Raw genomic sequence first — 26,306 nt, 5'->3', positions numbered from 1 at the left:
TCCAGTAACATGGCCAAAGAAACCCCATTCCTACTTACACAACTCATCCAAAAGGGATCTGCTGAGTCAGAGTGTTGACTCACTAGTATGTTGCCAACCTTTCTGCCATCAAAGGGAGCTACATGCTGCACTTTCCTTCCCAGGTAAAACCACTCAATGTGCTTTCACCTTTGAATCTGTAGCCATCGTGTTATTATAAGCTCATAACACACTGGCTGTCTATGAACATCATTTCAGGCCCCACTCTTTTGAGAAATAAGCAGATAGAAATATAACAAAGAAGATGATGGCATACCCTTGGCAGGGATCTAATACAATTGCTCTTGGTTTTGAAACACGGGCTATCACAGTGCGGTTAGACCCATCTTCAGCCATGGAATTAATCGTCTGGTTGAGGTAGTCACTGTAATAAATTCTTCTAGTAATCCAGTCAAAGGCAATGCCATCAGCAGTCCCTATACCTGGACACATACCGGCAGACACACACACAAGCACACACAAAGGCATTAGAGTCTCAATATGCATTAGAAACACTCAGTCATCCATGTGTGTTGACCCCATTGTGTCTACTTCCGGGACAAGCAGCGCCTGGAGTGCACTTACCTGAAGCAATGACAGTTGGAGCATGGATTCCTGAAGACAGGCTGACATAGGAAATCTGACCACGTCCGGAGACTAAGTTTTGTGTGAAGTAGATTCTATCACTTACACTGTCATAGTCAAGAGACATGACAGTTCTTCCCACATTTATTGTTTGGAAAGGTGGGCTATGGTTTTCAGGGTCCAAATGTAAGCTTCTCAAGGAATCAGACAAGGCAAAGATGAGAAAATTTTCTGTTGAAATGGCACAACTCTTGCCATCACTTTGCAGGGTCCCGAAGGCACAGTCACATTTTGGGGTGTTCAATCCAGGTAGAGCAAAGCAGAGGTGAGAGCACCCACCATTATTTTCCAAGCAAGGGTTGTTGTTGACCTCTGCTGGTGACCAGGGCTGGACTTCCTTGTCAAAGATGGTCACATCTCTTAGCCAGTTGATATTGTCCCTTATCACTGTGGGTGGGTCTGTGTTCTCCGGTTCCTTGCTAGCTTGGAAGACTTTTTTCAAATTCCTATCTTCCCATATGATAGAATTTCTAAAAACAGTGATGCCATAAGGAGTTGGGTAACGACTGCCATAACGAATCACTTCAGAGTTCTCTCCACTGATATGAATCCTTGCAATTATATCTAAAGAATCATCAACCCAATAAACGTAGTCATCGCTGCGGTCCACTGCTAAGCCCCGTGGTGTGACAATGCCCTCTGACACAAGCACAGTTCGATTGGTACAGTCAAGGGAAGAACGCTCAATCTTTGGTCTCTGCCCATAGTCAGCCCAGAAAAGGTATCTGTTCTTGGGATCTACAACGATATGCCTAGGCATGTCCACTGTGGCTTTAAGAAGAACACGGCGGTAAGTAGTACTGATCCGCAGAACTTCTATCAGGGTTTCAGACACAAAGGCATTGGTGAAATAAATATTTCCTACAGGAAAATGAAAGTGCATGCTGACCAATAGAGAAGCAAAAAGAAAAAAGGGGAGAACTTTAGAAATTCAGAACAAAATATATAAGGTTAAGGTTTGCGTCACTACATGTTGTCTTTTCCAAGATGATAAATAAATGTCTCAGTCTAGGCTTAGAAAAATTAATACTTACTCCTAGGAATTATAGAGATTGAGTCTGCAGATTTAGAGAGAATGTACCTACCTTCAGCTCCTAAAGTAGATTAGAATTCATAGCAACATCATAACCTACTTTCTACTGAAAGGTATATTTTCCAGAATGTCCTTCCTTTTCTACCTGAAGCACTAAATGCTTAATACCTACCTGAAAGACTCTAAGTATACATTGTCATAGCATAACTTCTACCCCAATGTGATAAAAGTAGCAAAGAGGGAGCACCAGCAGCATCTCAGGTTGTTACTGATGTTATCAAATGTTCTTTGTGCTTAAGGTTAACATGAAGTTTTTCCTTAGTCCTTCTAACTAATGTTGGCGTTTTCATCCATGGACCTTCTAAAAGCTACCAAAACAAAAGTCCATTTCGCTTTGGGCCTTATAGCACAATGTAATGCTAGAATAAAAAGATAACTTTGTGAAGATAGTATTTAGAGAATGATCCCAAATTACTGATTCCATGTAGTTGAAAGCCTGTTGCTCAACTATCAATACTACTACCAAGACACACAAATTTGTTCCTGTATCTGATTCAAACCACCTCTAGAGAAATCAGGCCAATGCAAAATATGTTACTGACAGATTTTTCATTACCTAACTCTACTTGCTATTTATGTATTTGCTCACTTCCAATCCTTTAATCCAGGATTGGCAAACTTTTTCTGAAAAAGGACCACATAATAAATACTTTAGGCTTTGTGGAGCATATGGTTTCTTTTACAAGCACTCAACGCTGCCACTGTAACATGAAAGCAGCCATAGACAATACATAAATAAATGGGCATAGCTATGTTCCAGTACAATTTTATTTACAAAAACAGGCAACACGCTGCATTTTTTGCAGCCTGTTGCAAACTCGCAAGGCATAGTTTGCTGACTACTGCTTTATCTACACCCTCAGAAACAGTAATTTGTAATCAGGAATGAGAGTTAGGAACCCAATTAAAGCTTTATTTAACCATATTACCATATTTACTTTTTGCAATTAACTCTTATTATAGTACTTAGATTTTCATAACACATGCTAGTATTTCTAAGTGACACTTACCAAGCTTGATCCAATGTTACTGATTTTATGTAGAATTGGATTGTATTCCAAAATATATAATAGCACTAATTATCAGTTGTATTTTTACTCAAATGAGTGATAAAAATGATTGGTAATTCAAGCTTACGTGCATGAATCAATACAACTAAGTTAGTGTAATACTGGAACAGGCAGTTAAATAAAATTACTAATAAAATATCTCATAATCGAAATAATTTTTATATATGAACAAAAGGAAGCAATTAAGAATTTGGTAACTAAAATTCTCAACTTTAAAGTAAATGAATGCTGTTCCATAGTTTATATTTTTTATCCCTTTGTCTTGAAAATTTAGAAAATTTCTAATGCAGAAACTGGGTATAAATCAAAGTGAAAAAAAATTCACATAATTTAATATTTTAGACATTTTTTGTCTTCAGATTATGTTAATAGAAGAAAATGATAAGGATTAATTTGTCATGAATCTGTAAACTGAAACACCATTTCATTTATCAAATAGATATATAGCTTAATCTAGATTCAACGTATCTTAAATTATCTTAATACTTGTCTAGAAAACCAAATCTGTAGCACATGCAGTTAGGCTAAACTTTTTCTAGCATAAAATAAGACAACAGAGATGCAAACACATTAAAATCACCATACAGCTTACATACCTGCTACCCAATCCACTGCAATACCCCGGACTCCATTTTCCCCTATTCCCTGTGTGACAATGTTCATCAGAGAAGATCCATCTGATTTAATTCTACGGATTGCATTATCAGATGTCACTGAGCTACTAAAATCACACCAATAAATAAAGCCAGAGGACATATCAACATCCACATGCAGGGCATTTCGTCCTGGAACAGTTGAGAAAAGATCATTAAACAATGCTGCCACTGAAACTAGAACTTTTAAATGCCTGCCCTTCTTCTCAAACCCTCATTCCCACCCCACTGCTCTGAGCATCTCCCCATTACAAAATGAAACCCTTTTTTCCCAGTTACAGTGAGCAGACCTACAACCCACATCTTGATTTCTAAATACTCTTTCCCACAATATGGAGCTGTGTATCCCAGGAGAAATACTGATTATAGGGTTAGCCAGGAAAGGTATGAGGTGAGCATGAAACATCTCATTGTACCAAGATACAAGGCGTACACAGAAGTATACCGGTGGCCACTTGAAGGGGCTCTGCCTGGCCAAAGTGGATCAACTAGGACATCAAAAGAAGGATTACAGTAATTGATTATAACATACTGAATTTAAAAAGATAAAAATTTGACCCCAAAATGATAATAAATTTTTAAAAGATAAACCGGGGAGAAACAAAGAGCTTTCGTTTATAGAAGAATATTACCTAACAAATGTAACGGGAATGCTACAATAAGAAAATCACCATTTTGCAATCCTCAATTAAATAATTATTTCAGACAAGGATCATCAATGGCTGCGAAACCAATGGGTAAAAGGTGCTTGCGAGGCAAGATGTTCACAGGGCCTAAGAGTGACTGCATAGATTTCACACAAATTAAGAAGGAAAAAGATACACTTCTGAAAAGCAGTGATATAGCAGGGACCACCTTAACCAAGTGATCAAACTCAAGCATCACTAAGAACAGGACAAGCTGACATTATGTTCTTCCTAATAAGATTCTGTATCAAGTACACAGCATAACCTATATTCTTGCTAAATGTATTTAACCTTGATCTAATCAAGCAATGAGACCTAACTTCCATTTCATGAGAATTGCAGTATGAAAATGAAAGACAAGCTAAATATTTAGACAAATCCTCAGCATGGGATTCTCGAAGACAACAGGTCTGCCTCTTTAAAACATCAATGTTATAGCAAAAAGCTAGAGGCAAGTACTCCAAATTAGAAGAAACTAATGAGATATTCCTAGTGCAATGCATGAATCTTGATTAGATCTCGGATGGAACAAAACAGCTATATGTAAAATGTTGTGAGGCCAGCTGGAGAAATATGATTATGAATATTAAATAATGCCCTTTGAAACTGTGTGCTAGCATATGTAGGGGTAAAGTGGCATGGTATTAAAATTTATTTTCAAAAGGTTCATAAAAAATGAATGTGAATATTTTTGCATGTACACACACACACACAGATTGAGAACTCCAATGTGATGAAATGTTAACAACTGTTATATCTTAGTAAGGAGTCTGAGGATATTTGCTATATCTTTCAACATTTCTGTGTTTGAAATTTTTTTAATGAAAAGCTGGGGGGAAAAACTATTGAATTTGTAATATTTTTACAAGATGATAACTTAGATCCATAACTTTTTAGATATGGGAAAACAAAGATGAGTCATAAGTCCATGTGAACATGACCATCAAGCAGGAGGACGTGTGGGCCTGGAAGCTCTGACTCCTTCCACTAGGTGCATTTCTGTCTTTTCTGACCATCTCTTCCATCCGTTCATTCACTTCATCCTTTTCTCCTTCCTTTCTGCTCTCTGTATCTATCTTTAGCCTGTGACATTCTCCTACCGATGCTAGGAAACTCTTAGTTCCTCTTGTGCTAAGGTACACCTAAAAACCTTGGTTCATCTAGGAAGCAAGTGATCATTTTATACATTCACAGTATGTAAGCACAAAGTGCTGCAAAATATGATTACTAAGGAGAGACTAATACTGTGAACTCTTTTGCTTCAATTCACCAAATATATATTAATAAATCTTATTTGTGGACTATTTCATTACCATATTAAATAGTAGTATACTTTCTACCCCGAATCTCCATTAATAGTCAGAAACAGGGCACAGTTCAGTACTTCTTGCAAACCCATGCCACGTTGTATATTGCTCTAGGCCTGGGGTTCTCAGCGTGATCCATGGGCCAGCACCAACAGCATGCCCTGGGAGCCTATTAGAAGTGCAGATGCTCTGGACCTACCCCAGACTACAAAATTGGAAAAATCTGGGGATGGGGCCTGGCGTTGTGTGGTCATGAGCCCTCCAGGTGATTCTGATACACCCTGAAGTTTGAAAAACACTTTAGGCTGTGCCATTTGATTTAAAGAGAAAAGCAAGCTTCATTATGCACTGAATCCAAACATGAAGAAATGCTTTCACGGCACCAGGGATTTCAACCTAGTCCCAGAGGAAGTCAAATCTGACTTATATTGGAATTGGCATACCTTGGCCTGCCACTGGCACCATGGTTTCTGAATGATCTGACAATTCCAAGCTGAAACCTCTGATTGCAGACAGCATTGAAACAACAATGAAAGAGTTAAATGGAGAGCAGGACCGATTGTCAGGATTGAGTTTAAACCCAGTGGCACAGGCGCAGGAAAACAGTCCTCCTCGTATAGGCAGGCAAATCTGCTGACAGGCATTCATGTTGTTGCTACAGCCATTTGAGAATTCAGCGGCATCTAAATGAAAACAAAATCCATTTGTAACTTTTGATCCTAGCTACTTGCCAGCCCATCTCAAATTTCTTTGAGTCACCAACTAATTTATTCTAAAAATTGATAACCAACCTATAGTAGCTGAGTTAACAAATGAAAAACAATATTGGAGAGACTAGAGGTTATACAACCTAAAGGTATGAAAGCAGTATCCCAACCATTGTATAATAGTTACAGAATGGGGCTTCAATTATATTCTTGTATAAATCATGTGAGGATTAAGGAGGTCAGTATATAAATCTGTTCATAATTTTCCTATGAACTGGCACTTAATATGTTCCATTACATGATCAATAATGTGATTTTTTTTTTTAATATATGAAATAAGAAGATTTAAAGACTATTCCTTGAATTAATGGCATTTGCAGTGACCTGGATGAGATTGGAGGCTACTGTTCAAAGTGAAGTAATGCAGGAATGGAAAACCAAACATTGTATGTTCTCACTGATATGTGGGAGCTAGTCTATGAGGACACAAAGGCCTAAGAATTATACAATGGACTTTGGGGACTTGTGGGAAGGGTGGAGGGGACACAGGATAAAAGACTACAAATAGGGTGCGGTGTACACTGCTCGGGTGATAGGTGCACCAAAATCTCACAAATCACCACTGAAGAACTTACTCGTAACGAAACACCACCTGTACCCCAACAATCTATGGAAAAATAAAACTTTCTAAAAAGAATATTCTTCATAGGAATAAAAAATTAATTTCTATTGCATGTGTTTCTTTCACTTGCAGTAAAAAAAAAAAAAATACCTACTGACAAACTTAGGTTATAGGACAGGAAACAAATTGTTTGATCATCTTTGGTTGGAGACTAAAGCTATAAAATACACCAAAAAATAATACCTGTATCATAATGCTGATTTAAAGGGGTATATCAGAAGTTAGATTATCTTTGAAAAAAAATGTTGAAATAGGAAATATCCAGAAGTATTCCTTTTAGATTAAAATTCCATCCCATTAACACTTTCCCAGCAGGCATCCAACTAATATTTCCTGAGCACCTTCTATGAGCCAGGCACTATTCTACTCACTGAATGTTGAGCAGTAAACAAGATAGACAAAATGCCTGCCCATACAGAGGTTATATTTTAATGAGTAACACAAAGAATAGACAAACAGATAATATGTCAGGGAGTGCTATGAAGCAAAAGCAAAGTAAGGAACTGAAAGTAACGGGAAGAGAAAGGAAATAAACTTACTCTGGAGTCAATCTGGCCTTTCAGATGCCAAATTAGCCCTTGGCACTTAACCATGCTTAAGACTTCATTATCACTTTTTAAATATTTTTGGTAATTTCAATTTGTATGCATGTGTATGTACGTGGAACTATGTGTGGGTGTGTGTTTACAGATGTAAGTTATGTGTGAATATGCATTACACGTCCATGAATGTATTTCAGTGACAAATACTTACTGCGTCTGTGATAAACTCGAAGACCCCTCAGATTTGGAACATTATTTCTCAAGACTATTTTGTTGGCCCCAGTGGCCTTGTCAACTCTTTCAATGGCCTCGTACTGTTCATCAGAATAATAAAGGAAAGAACCGTAGACTGCAATTCCCCAGGGGTGGGAAAGCTCATGTATTAGGATCATTCGATCTGTTCCATCCACGTTTCCTCTTTCAATCTAAAGAATTGGAATTTTCATCAGTTTCATGGATTCATAGTGAAAATTTTGAACACTTAAACACTAATATTCTCCTAATTTTAATGTCTCATGTTTATACAGCCTTCGATCCCTTACAGAGATTTTCACATCTATTCTCTGATTTGATAAGCACAACTATACCAAGCAGCAAGTCAGGAAAATGTCATTGTGCCCATTTCACTGATAATGAAGACAGAGCTCACATGAGTCAGTCAGCCTTTTCAGATGGCACAGTGAAGAAAAGGTAGCTAAACCGCTAGTCCCTGCATGTGGTATTCTGGTCAAGGATGTACTCAAACATCTAAGTGCAGGCCACTGCACAGGAGCTGACTGACCCTGGGTTTAACACCTTCACTGACAATTTCTGTAATAGACATTGGAAACATGCCCCCAAACAACCACAGAGGACAGTAAGACAGGACGGGGCCAAAGATGGTGCCATTATATTGGAACAGATAACAAGCTTTAATCAAAATGGCTTTGATAAACTGGAAAAGAACCACAAGAATAAAGTCCCTAAGGGGAAATGACAAGTAGTCTGCTTCTGGAAGAAAAATGAAATGCAGTTGTAGCTGGTTTAATTTCACTCCAAACACCTGCCTCAAGTGCCAATTCTGTGCCGAAATATGGGCTAGGTATTGGTGAGAGACACAAAGTGTGGTTTTATTGCCACACCTGACAAGGGAGCCCAGCAGTCACAAGACTGGTTATGCCCTAGAAACTGACAGAAGTTCTAGAACTTAGAACATAAGGAAGATGAGCTTGGAAAAGAGCTGCAGAATCAGTGGAGACCAGGACCAGATTAGCTGAGCAAGCTTACAGAAGTGTTGGGAGCTACTCCTCGGGGCGAGGCTCCAAGCTGAGCCATGATTCAACTTGCTGATTGTGACTTTATGAAGAAAACATGTCTCCAACATGAAAACAGGCTTCACCACTCAAGGCCATGCCTAGTCCAGGCTGGAGAGAGAGGTTGCTCAGAATGGTGGAGGTGGCAGAAAAGATCTGGGCATGAGTGAAAGGCTAAGGATGGATTGCAGGATTTGGTGATAATTAAACCAGGAGAGCAAAGAAGAAATAAGGGAACTAGACTAGGAGAAAGGTTGGAGAGTCACACCACTGACAAGCTCACAGATTTTGAAGCCGTGTCCTGTCAGATTTGTTTAGCAAAACCATACCATGTAACAAGAGCTCCCTCATCATTGCACACAGGCACCAACTCTGCAAAGTGTTTTCACACACATCACCACTTCTTTTTAATCTCCAAAGCTTAACACCATTATAGGTCCATATTAGGAGTCAAGTTAATATTTGTTGAACAAATAATGAACTAAAAGCCAAACCTATTGCACAATATTATCAAAAGCATCAATGTCAAGGATCTGAAATAACTGCTATTAAAAAGCAAGAAAGAGACTAGCATATATTCAATTCAATACCCAAAGCAATGCTTAATTACTCAATAATTATCATTGAGCACCGTCTATGTGCCTAGCCCCAGCTCAGCTGCATAAGCACAGCAGTGAATAGTATTACAATGAGTGAATGAGACTTTATAGTGTCTGCTTCTTATTGTAGAATGTAATGAACCCAATCTTGGAGCTTAAAATTACCAGTAAATAAAGTTTCACATGTGCATTAATCATGTTAGAATATTAGAGAATAATGTGTAGCTATGAGGGGATGGTGAGCTCAGAAGCTTGCTAGATAGATAAATAGATATATACATACATACACACAAAGGTAGATACATAGAATATACCTATATCCTATACAGAAATATAAATTGTATGTGCTATATATATTATAGATATATAGTCTATATTCTATATTATATTCTATATTCTATAAATATATCTATTCTATATGCCATATATAGAATAGATATGTATAGATATATATTATATACCATTTATATTATAGATATATAGTCTATATTTTATATATATGTGTGTGTGTATATATTCTTTTAGTCTCTATAATTGGATAACCCAGAGTACTTTCAAAGGAAAACACTGAAATCACTAAAACATGAAAGAAATGGCTCTGAAAGGACAAGTAAGAAATGACAAATGGAATTAACTTATCCTGAAGAAAAACGAAGGTTGGTGGAAAAATTAATAAACATTTTCCTATAGGGAACTATGCACATACTATGAAGAACTGGACTTCAGCTAGGGTGAGGTATGTGCAAGGGAAAGAAGTTATTGGGAGAAAGGTCAATGAAACACTGGTGCAAGTTACCAAGTAAGACTCTTCAACAACCACTGCCCGACAGCTCGCAACACTCAGCATCAGCTACACCAGCTCAGCATAAAGACCAAAAGACTGAAAGGGTGCTCATACCACTCCTCTTCCAGTAACTGCCCAGTAGAGTTTCTGCTCCCCAGTGTCAAGGGTGACACACTCCAGGTGCTCAAGGTTCCCAGTGAAGATCGTTTTTATAGATGTGCCATCCATGTTGGCACTGGCAATTTTGGCAGGAATTCCACTGTCAGTTCCTTGGTCTGACCAGTATAGCTTCCTACAACCATGAAAAACACCAGCATGTAACAAAACAGAAGGTAGATTTGAGTCAGTGACATATATAATTTAAATATTTAAATGACAATGTGTATTTCTTGTTCTCATGATGCTCATAATCCAATGGGCAAAGGCTGAAACATCAGTATCTTGTTGCATACAATGTGGATGGGTACTTAACCAGTGTTCTCACTTATAAGTGGGAACTAAACATTGAGCACACATGGACATAAACATGAGAAGAACAGACACTGTGGACTATTAGAGTAGGGAGGAAGGGAAGAGGGCAGGGGTTGAAAAACTAACTACTGGGTACTATGGTCACTATCTCTGTACAATATACCCATGTAACAAACCTGCACATATACCCCCTATTATCTAAAATAAAAGTCAAAATTAAAAGAAAAAATCCCTGCTTGCTCCTTAGTACTCAAAAGAATCAAGTCCAACTCCTTAGCATGACATTAAAGGCCCTCCACGATTTGTCCCCAGATGACCTTACCTGCTGTATCTCCCATGTGGTCAACACCTCCCTACTCTAAGCCTCTGGTTCCAGCTCTCCCCACAATCATGCTAAGTGTCACCATAGTTCTGTGCCTTCATTGCTCCCTTGGCCTCAAGAACCACTGCCTGGTTGCAACCCATTCTCCACCTACTAGAAGGATTCTCATCCTTCAAGGTCTATTGCAAACGTTACATACCCTCTTAGAGCTTTCTGTGTCCTTTCAAAGTCAGAATATATTGTCAATTCTTATAATGCTATTTTAAAATCCCTAAAATTCTTGTTTTTTGGAATTAATTTTAAATCCAGTGTTGTTCATTCGAACACCATAGAACAAAATACAAACAACATCTTGCACATTAAATATAGTCAGAGCTATTTCTCTTTCTCACTGATACCTGTTATTTTTCAAATATTGACATCTGAAATCAGAAGATGTCCTAAATTTGAAATCTTCCATTTTGTCAGGCCCTGACACTGACAAGAGCAATGCCACAAGGAAGACATGTGCCATTTACAAATACTCACCCATGAACAGGATCAACAGTTATTCCGATTGGAAAGCCAACTCCAAGAGCTGTCCCATCATTGGTAATCAGTGTTTTTCTGTATCTGTTATCTCCATGGAGTGTCAAAACCTATAGTGTAAAATCACTTATTAGAACCAAGTTTCATAAGAGGACCAAAGAAAACTGAGATGAAAGAGAACTTATATACAAAACAAATTCCAAAGCATGACTAGGGATAGATAAGAGAGGGTTTGGATGAGATTCAGATCATCTCTATTGTACTTCAGGGAAATGAGGAAATTAGCTCAATAGAAAATGAGAGTAAGAGAAGGAAGGCTGGGCGAAGGTGGCTCACGCCTGTAATCCTAACACTTTGGGAGGCTGAGGTGGGTGGATCACCTGAGGTCAGGAGTTCAAGACCAGCCTGGCCATCATGCTGAAACCCCATCTTTAAAAAAAAAAAGAGTAAGAGAAGGAAAACCACCTCCCAAGTTCCTACTTCTAACCCACCTAAAATTTCAGGACAGAACATTTTTATGGATAAAAGGAAGATTCAATTGGGAAAACATCAGAACCACTGCCTGAAGAAACTATGAAAATCCTTCAGAAAAAGCTAAGAGAAATCTCTGGAAGACAAATGAGAACCCCACAGCTTTCCTGCACCACAGTGACCAGGCCATGGCACTCGGTGGCCAGTCACTGCCAACACAGTTGATCAAAACAGTCCAAATTTACTCAGAGGTACAGTGAATTCTGTCCCAGATCAACAGTCTAAGCTGAAACACATGAGCTGAAATCTCTGCCCTGCCAGATCCTGACTGTACAACCTGAGGCAAATAAATTCAACTCTCTGAACTTAGTTTATTAGTCAAATGTGGATGAAAGCATTACCTTCTGCAGAGAGCCCATGGGACTAAGAGATAGTACAGGTAAAACACTTAGCACAGCACCCAGCACAACTGTGTTCAGTAAACTTCTCCTATTGTTAACTGGTCCATCTACTGGTCAGTTACTCCGTATGAGGTATTAGAGCAAGCATTACTGTATTTGATCCTCACAAATAATTCTGTGAGGTAGATCCCATTATTTTTCTCAACACAGATGAAGAAAAAGAAGCCTAGAAAGGTTTAGTGGCTTTCCCAATGCTATCTGTTTGTTATTCTTACTGTTACAATTGCAATTTTTTTGTGTTTTTTACCAGGAACATCAGTAAAGGGGAAATAATCACAATGTTAGCAGGACCCTGATACAGCACATAGAAATATGGTTTATTGGACTAGAAGGAAGTTTCTTATGGCAACGAAGCTATTTTAATAGGTATCTAAGACAGTCTAAGAGACAACTAGTAAGAAATTAGAAAATGCCTGTTGATTTTTGCATTAAGGTTTTTCTATAAAATTGCTTTTCAATACAAATAGATCATTTGCATTTCTCTGTCTCTTAAATATGCATGCACACACACACACATACACAAACATGCACACACACACACACACACACATATTTTTCTCTCCCTCATTCTTTTCTCTACATTTTTCTCTCTTTTGTCTGGTATCTTTCACTCCTGCTTGGACTAAGGTAACTTTTTTTTCTCAGTTGCCTCTTTCTGCTATAATCTCTCTCCTTTTCCTAAGACTAGGGATCTCTTTGATTGAAAGCTCCTTTCCTTGTTTTCTGGAATATATAGAGCTCTCTCTCACACTGCCATTCTGTAGGCTTCACAATTCAGCTATAAAATTTCTTTTAGTGGATGGGCACACAGCTACCCCTAGTGGATAATAATGTCTTCAGTGTTTCTCTTTTATTTTCAAGTTGGAGTTAAACGTGAAAGGAATATTATACAGGTAAACAGCAAGTGAACACGATTCCTATTTTCTTAATTAATCCAACAATCACCTGGAAGAATTATTTATAATATAAATTTACAATTTAAAATAATTCTTGGAAAATGAATTATTTATCATTTAAATTGCAAATAATATAATGATTTTAGTGGGAAACACCAATAAAACCATTAAAAGGGCAATTTGCCCTTGGATCATTATTTTCATAGGTCTTTTATGGATCTTCTGAAAATATTAATCATGTGAAGGAAACAGTGCTCTGTATTTACAGGATACCTCAGTGTTATGAAGTACTTTTACTTATTCAGTCATGAACTCCATAGTACAGATGAGAAAACAGAGGTTCAGAGAAGTTAAGTAATTTGTCCAAGGTCAAACAGCTCATGAGTGGAGAAAATGCTGTGCTGTCCCCAGGTACAAAATGCATTTCCATGTTTCAGGGTCTTTATTCAACTGTTTTTTCCTGCCTGGGACACTTTTTCCCTACATCTTCATTTGGCAAAAATAAAATCAGTGGTCCCCCTTCATCCATGGGGGACACATTCCAAGATCATCAATGGATGCCCGAAACCTCAGCTAGTACTGAACTCTATGTACACTATGTTTCTTCCTATACATATACACCTATGATAAAGTTTAATTTATAATTTAGACACAGTAAGAGATTACCAATAATCAGAAAATAGAACAATTATAATAATATACTGTAATAAGAGTTATGTGACTGTGGTCTCTCTCTCTCTCTCTCTCTCTCTCCCCCCCCTTTCTTATTGTGCTGTATTCACCTCTTCTCAGGCCACTGCAGGTAACTGAAACCTCAGAAGGTGAAAGCCTCGGATAAGGGAGGACATATTAGTCATCTTTCAAGACTCAGCTCACAAGTACCCATGAATGGGAAGTCTGCATGCTCTCTCCCCTCACTTTTACCTCTGCCTCCAATCACTAGCACTTTATATTCACTTGTCTTACCACACACTGGAGCACAGGTGTTTGTTTATGTATCTATCTCACAGATATGTGAGCTACTTAAAGACAGAAAAAAAATGTTGTATTCATCTTTGAATATCCAGGACCAACTGATTCATAGAAAGCATTTACTAGTGCTCGTTAAATGAATGAATAAAATGAGTAAGCAAGCCAGACTCAAAGCCAGGTCTTTGGACTCCAAATCAAAATATCTTTCCTATGTGCCACACTGCATTGGGTCGTAATTACAAAGTTTTGGTTCATGTGGTTAAAGCGGCCTTTCCAATCCATACACACATGCATGCTCAGTTCTTCTCCGACTGGCTGCTATTGCATTGTACCTAACACTAATGGGAAAGACATGTCCCTGCTTTTGGAAAACTATCAGTTTAAAACAGAAGAACCCCATTTACCAAGCAAGATACCAAGAGATAGAATAAGAGCATATTAATTGCCATTTGGAATTAAGACAGCTTTGCACTAGGTTGACTCCAGAGAGATGTGAATTTGGTAGTAAGGGTCTTAGGCAGTAGATGTTGCCTATATTTAATGGGAGGATGATATTTTTAGTTGAAATCATGAAAAAATTTTTCTGCCACTGTCAGAGGGTTAAACCAGTCTAGATTGCTGGAGTTGTAGTTTACAAAAGTGCAAAGAGAGAATAATGCCCCAAATTAGAGCAGCAAAGCTGACCATTTAAGACAATTTCTTAACTTCTGTGGGACTTGGTTTCTTATGTAAAAAAAACAAAGAGCTTGAACCAGAGGAGCCTCCCAAGGGGCCCTTCATGTTAACACCTGATGATTCTACCTGGTTTGAGATATTGGTGCATATTGCAAATATCCATCTCATTGTGAATGGCTACCAGACCTGCCTGCCCTCAGGAATGTTGTGAGGATTAAATCAGATGTTAGTGAAAGACCTTTGTAAACTCAAGCACTGTTCCAGTGAGAGCTCTTTTCTCTGCCTGGGACACCTTTTCCCTACTTCTTCATTTGGCAGAAATGAAAACAGTCATCCCCACTCATCCATGGGGAATACATTCCAAGATCATCAGTGGATGCATGAAACCTCAGATGGTACCGAACTCTACATAGGCTGTGTTTTCAGTCTGCAGAAAGTGTTTTTTAGTATAGACAGATGCTCTAAATTAGCCACCAGGCTGCTGTGTACCTTCCCCAACTTTAGTATTTCTATTTCTGAATGCTCCAAAGAAAAACTGGCTTGCCAGCTGGTGCCCACCTAAAGCAGTGGATTGTCAGTACTAACTATCCCCCTCCAAAACCTTCTTGCTTTGGGAGGTCTCACTTTCAAAATTATTATGAATTAATAATCCCTTCCATGTTTTACCTTTCTCTCACAGTGGGGCAAACCAACACTAGTCAAGTTACCTCCGACTTCCTTCATGTGATTTCATACCTGTGCCTCATCTAGAATTTCTTCTGGGAATGAGAGTAAAAAGAACACTTATCATGAAGAAGAGAGTAGCAAAGGAATTAGAATCAAGGTTCTACTTTATGTTTCACTGTTAGAAAAATTGTACTGGAGCCATAGAAAGATTTCCATCTAAGAACAGAGGCAAACTATAAATTTGGTTGAGACCTGAAATAGCATTGAAGATTAGATGAGGAAAAATAGTAAAATAAATAAATAAATAAAAATCCCTGCTTACCATAATCTTCCCTTTATGCTGAATTCCTTATGTAACTTTTATTTATCTTCTTATATATTATTTTGTAAATTACCTAAAATACTTTTATGGAGACAAGGTGGTATTGATAATTAGGAGGAAATAAAATAGAGCAGTAGAAAGCTCAGATAATTTATTTTTGCCAGGTGGGTGTGGTGGCTCACGCCTATAATCCCAACACTTTGGGAGACCAAAGGAGGTAGATCACTTGAGGTCAGGAGTTCGATACCAGCCTGGCCAACATGGTGAAACCCTGTCTCTACTAAAAACACACAAAAAATTAGCCGGGCATGGTGGTACATGCCTGTGATCCCAGCTACTCAGGTGGCTGAGGCAGGAAAATCACTTAACTCAGGAGCTGGAGGTTGCAGTGAGCCAAGATGATGCCACTGCACTCTAGTTTGGGTGACAAAATAAGACTTTGTCTCAAAAAAAAAAAAAAAAAAAGAGAGAATTTTTTAAGGTGGTTTTCCTCCTTCACTTCAGAGACTGATAGTTAACACTAATATTTTTTCCCTTTTTCTTCTTGCTTAAAAATGATTCCAAAATCCATATGAGATCTATTCCTGAGAATAGAGTTTACATGAATCTAAATCCAATGCTTGTGTAAATAGTATTATGGAATCATTACCTCAATTGACTGAGTTCTAGGATTGGTAGAATAAAGGTTTCTTGAAACCCAATCTAAGGCTAGGTTCATAGAAGACCCCACCATAGATAGAGAAGCAAACACTGTCCTGTTGGTGCCATCTGTCTTCACTCTGTGAATTTCACCCTGGAAAGAAAGACAAGGGGAGGTGAGCAGTTTCAAGGCCACAGCTCCTGTGGAAGAACCCTTTCTTCACTGTGGCTACTGCCAGCTGCTGTGTTTCTTGAACACTCCTCATCCTCAGAGGAAAGGCAAGCAAAGGTTCAGCACCATTGGGTAGGCTTCAAATGATTTTTCAGTGTGTCACAGGAATATACAAGGCTTACCATTCAGGCTCTCTCCAGTACTGGCTACAGAGATAGTTCTTAACTACCACAGACATAAGAGTCATAAGAAACACCTAAGTCACAGATGTGGATCAGAAGGCCAGGAGTATATTTTGCATACGGGTGATAAACATGAAACATAAAGATCTTTCTTTTCTTCCCCATTTATATTCTCCTTGCCCTTTTCCCATTCTTATAGGTTTTTTCCCTGAAGGCTGAAGAAAATGTCTCTTGAGGAAAAGAACTGGAGGAGTGTTCACATTTACCCTAGAGGCAAAGATTCTGAAGGAAGGCCCCAGCATCACATCAAATGCTTACACTGAATTCCCTTAGGGAACTACTACTTTTGTCTTGAGTTTTGACCATTTTTATGTTCACCTAATATTTTCTACTAGCTTAAGACTCCTCTAGGGGCAAGTTTTGTGACTGCTGCTTCTTGGCATGTATTCTGTGGTAAGAAGCAGGTAATGCAGTGCAGGGCAAATTGTAGGCACTTCTAGAAAATACTTGCTAAATGAGTAAATAATACACAATAGCTTAAATGTGTTTCTTATTCTAAAGCTAAAGAGTTTTATGATCTTTGCTCCAGGCCAAGCTCACGTTTATACCCCTCATTGAATCAAAAACCTTAGTGATAAATTAATTTCCACATCATTTCCCTTTTATCCACATAACAAAAGTTTGCTTATAAGAAAACATCAGTGCAGGCAGGCCCTTCATGAATAAATTATATACGTTGAATGTTATTCAAAACTTACCGGATTTTCAACCCAATAGATGTATTGCTCAGAGTCATCAAATTCAACATCTAAACCATTCTGTATCCCTGCTATAGGAACCATAGCATCATTGCTCTTCTCTTCAGGATTAAGAGAGATTCCAAAAATTATGTGTTGTCTTACAGTTATTAAGAATGGTTGATCATCTGTGAAAATAAAAGAATATCAGTCAAAACCATATGCCACTATTCCCAGACATTCAGAGTTATGGAAAGCAGTAGCCTATTACAATCATATGGGCTAAAAGGACATTGAGCATTGCAGCAATAAATAGAAGGTACTTTGTCAATCATGGGCCTTTCACAGGGTTTCAGTGGGCTGCTGGGCCACAAGACCTCCAACCCCACATACAACACTGTCTAGACTTTTTCAATGCAGGTTGGTATTTATCTTACTCTTCATTAAGTCCTTACTTAGACTGATAAACCATCCATGTTTGCTAAACCTCACAGACAGGAAGTTCTTTCACTTCCTGTCTGTGACAAATCTCATTAACAACACTACAAAGTGTTGCCTAGTATTTATTGAAACTTTAATAAATAAATCCAATGTAAAATCCCATCAATTGTTATTTGACTAGCGTCTGTCTTCCCTACGAGATTTTAACTCCCAAAGGTCAATGATTGCTCATTATTGTGTCCCAGGTCCTGGCATAAAATAGTTGCCCAATAAATGTTTGCTAACTAAATGGATGACCACATGATTGCATAAATGGATGAATGCCTAGGTGAATATGTAAACAGTATCTTCCAAAGTTAGCAGAACTATCTACGCATTGTAACTTAAACACTCCCATAATATCTTAAACTATCAGTTCACTTAGCCTCCTGAATAATTAATAAAATTTCCTTTTTCAAAAATAATTTAATCTTTATTCTGATCCCCATCAAGATTCGGGTTTTATTTTAAAATTCCTCTCTGAGTAAAGGAAAACTTTTTGAATCTAAGTTTTGTATTAAGATGTGATAAGATATATCACATATTAAGACAAAGTATAAAATGATTAATCATTACATAACTTTCATAAGCTAAAAATGGTGTTTTCATTATTTTTATAACCTGGGAAGCTTTACATCTTCAGCAGGATAACTTGGGCACTTTTTCCTTACACATTTTCACATCTCATTAGCTTTTCATTGTTCCTATCATTTCTATTACTGAGAAGTAAGTCAGTCTCTATTAACCTAGGACAAATTTAAATTTAATCTAATGTAAATTTTGCAACTATTAATGCTTTACATTTTTCTTTTTTCTTCTTCTTTTTTTTTAATAAAGATGGGGTTTCACTATATTGGTCAGGCTGGTCTTGAACTCCCAACCTCAAGTGATCCGCCTGCCTTGGCCTCCAAAGTGTTTGGATCACAGGTGTGAGCCACCACTCCCGGCCAATGCTTTACATTTTTCAAGTACTACAATGTATAGTCTTTCACAACAAGTCTGAAAAGTTGTTTTCAGCTGGAGCAAATGAGACTTGCAGGAGCTCTGTGACTTCTGCAGGAAACAGTAATAGGAGATGGACCCTGGCCCATTCACTTCCAAGCCCTTCCTCTGTCAGCTGCTCCACATTGCGTCTCTTCTGAATAACTGCAATTGCAATAAAAATCACCTCTCATTTATTGAGAATGTGTGCCGCACTGCATATATCAGGTAAATAGTTCCCTTAATTTATCTCCCTCAAGCTTCCTAATCTTGTTGGTTAGATAGGTGTCTCCCCCAGTTTGCAAATAAGACACAAAGAAATCAAATCAAGCAATTAAAACAAGGTCACACAACCAGGCCTCCTGGACTCCAAAATCTATGTTTTTCATCACTACACTGCAAATAGCCAGGTACTACTTATTGAATATCAAATTACCACTCATTTCATTTGGTTTAACTGCAATAATTAAAATGCTAGATTATGAGTTTCAGCTGTACCATGAAATTATATTGAGACATTTAATTGTTTATTGATTATATGTTATTAATGTTCCTTGGCTCAGTAGAAACTGTATCTCTGTCCCAATTTTATAGGGAACTTTAAATTTGTACTCACTCAAAACCTGATGCTACCCTTTTGAATGGGTAATCTCCCTTTGCTTAATTGGAGTAATTCTCAGCCAAAGCACTGTTTAGGGCCTAAAAACTTTGCATATCTCATCCATCATATATGGGCCTTCCTGACTCCTCCATGGTGCTCTTCCCTTAAGCACCACCTGCTTCTACTCCTTCCTGGAAATCATGTCTCAAGCCCTTTATCTGATAAGCGCTGGCATATTGAGAAGATTTACCACCAATGAACATTTGCAGGCAATGGACTAGAAAGCAGGACCTCCTCTAATGCTGCACTGGCTGAAACTGTGATCGTCATGGTGGGGGATGACACCAGGGGAGCAATAGAATGGAAGTGGCCAGTAAGACAACAGGTGGCACAGGGAGGTGCCTGCAAAGTGCTATATGGGAAAGCAAAAAGAAGCGATTTCACAACACTGCACACGTATCTAAGGACCAAATGGGTAAAAACCAGAGGACTGGGGAAAGAGCAAAAATGGATATTGGAGAGCTTGTCTTTCACTCAACATTTACTGAGTGCTGCCATGTACCAAGAAGTGCCACTGGCAATAAGCATACAGCTACAGACCAGGTACAGGCTTTGTCCTCAGGGAACATAGCATCTAGAGGGCAAGACCAAGTATATGAGCCCTTACAATTCATCATGACAACGGCATGAAGGGGTAGGCACAGAAGCATCTAGGGTTGGATGGAAAGGAGTTCGGGAGGTAGTGACAGGTAAGTTGTCCTAGGTCAGTGTATCTCTGTCTTTTGATACTAAAGATTATCTCCCTACTTCTATTTTTTCACGTCATAATCCCATTAATGTTAGTGTCAGCAGAGTCATGAAGACACTATAGTCAGGAATGGGAAATCAATGTTGTAATTGAATGACAATATATATGACCCCCAAACCTAGTTCCTCCTTAAATCATACCCTGCACAAGCTGATCAGCACTGCAGCCTTCCCTGGAGCAAGGGCAAGGAGTGTCCTCTTATCTTGCACAAAATCACTCAAGCAAGTGCCTTGTGCTGCTGAGACTGAGTCAGAAGTCTATTTGTATTTGGAGTAATTTTAGGGTTGCTGAGGTGATGTTTGGCTTGAATTTTGTTTATTTGGTTTTGGCATTACGGGGAATATATATTCTAAAGAATAAAAAATGTCCCATATAGAGAAAACACTCATTATAACATAAAATTGGAAATAAATAGAACCATCTCATAATTCCGCTACCCAACTATAATCACTATTGGCACTCGTGTGTTTTTGCTTCCAGACTTGTTTAATGCATGTTTTTACAAGGCCAATATTGTGCAATATCTGCTTTTATATTTAGCAGTATCACAGAAGCACTTCCACATATATTCCAGCCACTTAGTAAACACTATTTTAAAAGCTATTCAACAGTCAAATCAAGTAAAATGTCTCCACCTACAAATGTTAACAAGTTTTCTAAACTTCTTTTTGGGAAAAAAAAAACGTGGAAACCTTTTTTCAGTTAACATATATTGGCAATCATTTACTCAGCTGGTGCTCTGAAACCAACTGGGAAATACCAAAAAAGTTCCACTTCAGTAAAGTCAACCCATGAGAAAACCACTAGTGGAATTATTTGTGAAACAACAAAAGACACTATTTAAAATTAACACTTATCAATCATCATCAGAGAGTAATGTTAATTACACCAACCCCCAATGTGCAATTCAACAATCTTTGTGTGCTGAAAGAATGCTTTGTATCCAAAATGTCTACAGCCCAATTTAATCTTCTCCTGAAAGACTCTGGGGACACACTAAATTAAACAATGTCAACCAGGATTAGGTACATAATAAGTCTCTGAGGAAAAATGGCAAATGCCAGTCCCACTGTGAGAATTACCAATAATTAAAATCTTTCATCATGAGAGTATCATTGCACAATATTACATGCTGATGGAATTTGATTTTCAGAAAGCCTACATCTGCATAATCTCTAAACACTAAAAATTTCCTGAATTCAGTATACACTTTTCATTCCAGATTAGGACTAAATTTCCTTCTAGATTAGGACTCTGTTATCCCTTAATTTAGGAATGTGTGATCATTAAACATTTAAGTTGAAGTCTACAGCAATTTTCATCAGTATCCAAATATATTCATTCACACCTCTTCACTGAGAAATGAAAGAAACTTGGGTTTAGAGTAACTTCTTAGATTTTTAAGCAATCAAGAATTATTTTTTAAGTGTACTATGCACAAATACACACTCCAGAAGAAATCTCTTTTGTGAACTGGCTGCAACTTTTCCTTCTTTTCTTACTCTCTTAAGTACTTAGTATAATTCTCCACACACTCTTCTATCGACCCAGTAAAATATCTCTAGGATGAGAAAAATATTAAATTGCTCAAATAGTCACTTATAATATCTCATGCAGAGACAATTCTCCTTCTTAAAGTATCAGATGGTAACAGTAACAATACTGAAATTGGAGTCAGAAGACCCAGGCTAGAACATGCATTGACTATTGGTTACAAGAATAAAAATGAGACAATGGAGCCAGGAACAGTGTCTCCTAACTGTAATCTCAGCACTTTGGGAGGCTGAGGCAGGTGGATGACCTGAGGCCAGGATTTGGAGAGCAGCCTGGGCAACATGGCAAAACCCTGTCTCTACAAAAAAAATACAAACATTAGCTGGGCGTGGTGGCATGTGCCTGTAGTCTCCTCTACTCAGAAGGCTGAGGTGGGAGAACTGCTTGGGCCTGGAAAGTGGAGGCTACAGTAAGCTGTGATTGCACCACTGCACTACAGCCTGGGCATCAGAGCAAGACTCTATCTCCACCCACCCCCCGACCCAAAAAAAGAGACAATGGACATGAAAAATTGAACACAAACATTGAGAACCTACTTTTCATGTGCAGAATTTAGAACTTCCCATTATCATGGCTTGTCAGAGAAGTCTAACTGTACCCAGGTGAGAGAAAATATGAGGTTACCGATTGTTCAATCACATGCACAGATAACATGAGCTCCATCTACAGAAACTATATTACAACCAAGGCACTCAGTGACATCACCCCATACAACACACATCATTCTGCAGACACCTAAGGAATCAAAGGACAGCACACATTCAGTCGCAAGTGGGTTTAGTTTCCACTGCTGGGCACAAACTATGACCAGCTCCATCTTCAGAGCACACATAAGGAGCATACTATACCTCTCAAGCAATTCATGAGATCAGAAGACAGACCCCATCCTGAAGGACAAGCACAGGAGTAAAAATAAGGGCCCTGTGAGGAAAGCAGGCACAGATGGCTGCAGCGGGCAAAGGCACACGGATTCATGGCTGTATGAGAAAGAGAAGAAAGCCCTGGTGAGTGGCAAGCCTCCACATTAAAATCAAAACAGAGTACTGGGCGGTGGGGAGGGCTTAAATACGTTGTTACCGCTGCTGTTTTGTTTTCCCTAAACTACTTACGCTTTCAACTTCCCTAGCATTAGGCTTTCAACTTAGAATTCAAAAGAGACACAAGAGAATGACTCAAGGTTACACATCGAGCCACTCTATAACTGGATTATCAACAAACCACCACTGAGTAATCTGGAACTCAGAATAGAAATACGATGCCAAATAATCTGTCTCCTTGTCTGACCTAAAAGAGATCTTTCTGCATTAAACAAAAGTTGTGTGTTTGATGTGTGACCTTGAAGTTTACCTAGAGTCTTCCAGATTTTTGGTTAGATAATCTTTTATTTTTCTACTGATGATATCTCTGTGCATCTCTGCACCTTGAAAATTGGGATCCTGTGTGGCCCCCACACAGGATGTTCCCTAGATTCTATACATTCCTATTACACATACCATGTTATTAATAGATTATTAGTCCATTCATTCACCAGAAAAATGGTAGGTATTCACTGTATATCAAACACCATTCTAAGCACTGGGGATGCTCTAAAAGTGGAGTGTATAGTCTACCAAAAAGAAACAACTAAACTCAGAGAGGGGGTGGGGGAGAGAGAAAGAGTGATATTTCAGAGCATGAGGGTAAAGAGCAAATGAATTATGAGGGGGTGGCTATATTAGGTAGAGTGGTCAATGAGGGCCTCTGAAAAAGTGGCATTTAGGCAGAATCCTAAATGACATGAGGAGCAGCTCATGCAGAGATCTAGACGAGAGAAGTTCCAGGCAGAGGAAAGAGCTGGGGCAGAAGCTGAGAGGCGGGAAGTGTCCTGCTGTGCTTCTGGACCATAATGAAATCCAATGTAGCAACAGCGAGTGGGAGAAGAGAGCCGGGAAGTAGCGGCAGCCACACTCTGAAGTGTGTGAGAAACAGCTGGAGAGTTTTGAGGAGAGACGATTACATGACAATTACGTGACTTATCTCCCCCTCCCACCAGGAAGAACAGTGCAGAAGCCGAATCTTTCAATCACCTGGCCACCCATACCACGCACTTTAGGACGACTCGTGCTGGCTACAGCAGAGCACCTATAAGGCAGTGGTGCCATAATAAACTAGTCCTAAAAGAAAGCTGCTTTCAATCACAGAGCGGTGGCGGTAAGAGGATCGAAGGTGCTATCTTGTCTGTACTCTATTTGTAAGCTGAGGAAACGGGAGACTCACATGAGGGTCACAGAGGTAGCAGCCAATTGCTGAAATGATACAATTCAGATGTGCTGTTGTTATATCCATGGTTTGAATTTTCCATGGTAAATAAAAGTAACAGCAACATCAGAACTGGGGAAAGCCTGGAGTGGGGTGGTTTGTAAAGAGAAAAGGAAAATGTATTGCCCAAAGAAATGTGTCTGTAACAGTGTGCATTTAGCATTCCCAGGGGCAGTCTTTTCCAAGTTACTTCCAGGCAGGATGTTTCTCTGTACCACTCACAGTTTGGTTGTTTCAAAGGATGAACCGCAACAATCCCAAGGGGCCATTGAATATTGTACATTACAACTGACTGGTTCCCCCCATGCCACTTGTTGGCTTGCATAACCCGACGAGTAGCCCGGTCAGTCCAGTACACGGAGTCTTCAAAGAGAGTCAGGGCATAGGGATGCCGTATGACCTGTGAGGCAGAAGAGAAGAGAGAGACCTCACCCAAAAGTCACAGCCAAGGTGCACTGCATCAGAGGATATCTGCTCAAGACGACGGTTTCCTTTAGCATGTCATTATTTACTAAAAACAGAAGGAAGTCATTGTGCCAAAGAATGGCAACAAATACACAACTTCTCCTATACCCCACTAAACTATTCAAGATCCTTTCACATTCACGTGTCATTTACTCTTTATGTTTGTCTTGATAATTACACTGGGCATCTATTTTACAAATGAAGACAAAACTGAAGCACAGAAAGCAAAGGTGGTATATCAGGATCACCTACTAGTTAGAAGTTAGATGGAACTAGAGAGCTTAGAGACTCACCCCCATTGCCACACCCCAGCCCCTACTCCATCATCAGCACCCTTGTCCCTGCTATTTCCACTGTCTCGTGCTGCCACTCACTGAATCACATCAATCTATTACAGGTGTATCTTTCCTTCAAGTCACAGCAACTACAAATAATGACATGTTTTTTTCTTTTCTTTTACTAAGTTCTTGGATACACGTGCAGAACGTGCAGGTTTGTTACATAGGTATACATGTGCCATGGTGGTTTGCTGCACCTATCAACCCATCATCTAGGTTTTAACCCCCACATGCATTAGGTATTTGTCCTAATACTCTCCCTCCCCTTGCCCCCAGCCCCCAACAGGCCCCAGTGTGTGATGTTCCCCTCCCTGTATCCATGTGTTCTCATTGTTCAAATCCCACTTATGAGTGAGAACATTTGGTGTTTGGTTTTCTGTTCCTGTGTTAGTTTGCTGAAAATGATGGTTTCCAGCTTCATCCATGTCCCTACAAAGGACATGAACTCATTCATTTTTATGGCTGTATAGTATTCCACGGTGTATATGTTTATCATTAATGGGCATCTGGGTTGGTTCTAAGTCTTTGCTATTGTAAATAATGCTTCAATAAACACATGTGTGCATGTGTGTTTATAGCAGAATGATTTATAATCCTTTGGATATATGCCCAGTAATGGGATTTCTGAATCAAATGATATTTCTGGTTCTAGATCCTTGAGGAATTGCCACACTGTCTTCCACAATGGTTGAACTAATTTATACTCCCCCCAACAGTGTAAAAGCATTCCTATTTTTAATGGACATCAATAACAGCTCTTTGATAAAATATGTATTTTCTGTATTTTCCCATTTAACTTGTGAAAATAAATTCAACAGAATCTATTGAATAAAAAATATTACATAAGGAACAGGCTATAATTTGACCAAGAAATATAAATCTAGTTAATTATTTTTGAAGACAGGGTCTCTGTTAGCCAGGCTAGAGTGCAGTGGCACAATCATAGCTCACGGCAGCCTCGATCTCCCTGAGCTCAGGTGATCCTCCCACCTCAGCCTCCCAAGTATCTGGGACTACAGGCACACACCATGCCCAGCTAATTCTTGTATTTTTTTGTAGAAATGGGGTTTTGCCATGTTACTCAGGCTGGTCTTGAACTCCTGGGCTCAAGGGATCCACCAACCTCAGCCTCCCAAAGTGCTAGGATTACAAGTGTCAGACAATGTAACCAGCCAAGTTATTAATTTTT

At 38.8% G+C, this 26,306-nt stretch overlaps 1 protein-coding gene across 1 annotated transcript in view; it reads right to left on the bottom strand.

Moving 5' to 3' along the window:
• Positions 1-26,306, bottom strand: part of LOC135273584 (low-density lipoprotein receptor-related protein 2-like) — an 86,987-nt gene that overhangs the window by 25,903 nt on the left and 34,778 nt on the right. Inside the window, exons 21-31 of the mRNA XM_064372773.1 lie at positions 24,537-24,714; positions 22,865-22,993; positions 17,614-17,780; positions 16,512-16,655; positions 11,400-11,509; positions 10,193-10,370; positions 7,615-7,828; positions 5,916-6,155; positions 3,423-3,611; positions 604-1,524; positions 296-461 (exon numbers count right to left, since the gene is read on the bottom strand). Of these exons, the coding sequence (XP_064228843.1) occupies positions 296-461; positions 604-1,524; positions 3,423-3,611; positions 5,916-6,155; positions 7,615-7,828; positions 10,193-10,370; positions 11,400-11,509; positions 16,512-16,655; positions 17,614-17,780; positions 22,865-22,993; positions 24,537-24,714 (2,636 nt within the window). The remainder of the gene's footprint in view (positions 1-295; positions 462-603; positions 1,525-3,422; positions 3,612-5,915; positions 6,156-7,614; positions 7,829-10,192; positions 10,371-11,399; positions 11,510-16,511; positions 16,656-17,613; positions 17,781-22,864; positions 22,994-24,536; positions 24,715-26,306) is intronic.

Source organism: Aotus nancymaae, unplaced genomic scaffold (genome assembly GCF_030222135.1).
Source record: "Aotus nancymaae isolate 86718 unplaced genomic scaffold, 86718_ANA_hifiasm-v0.15.2.pri h1tg000008l, whole genome shotgun sequence".
NCBI lineage: Eukaryota > Metazoa > Chordata > Mammalia > Primates > Aotidae > Aotus > Aotus nancymaae.
The sequence above is the reverse complement of the archived record's forward strand: the minus strand, read 5'-3'. Positions and strand labels throughout refer to the sequence as shown.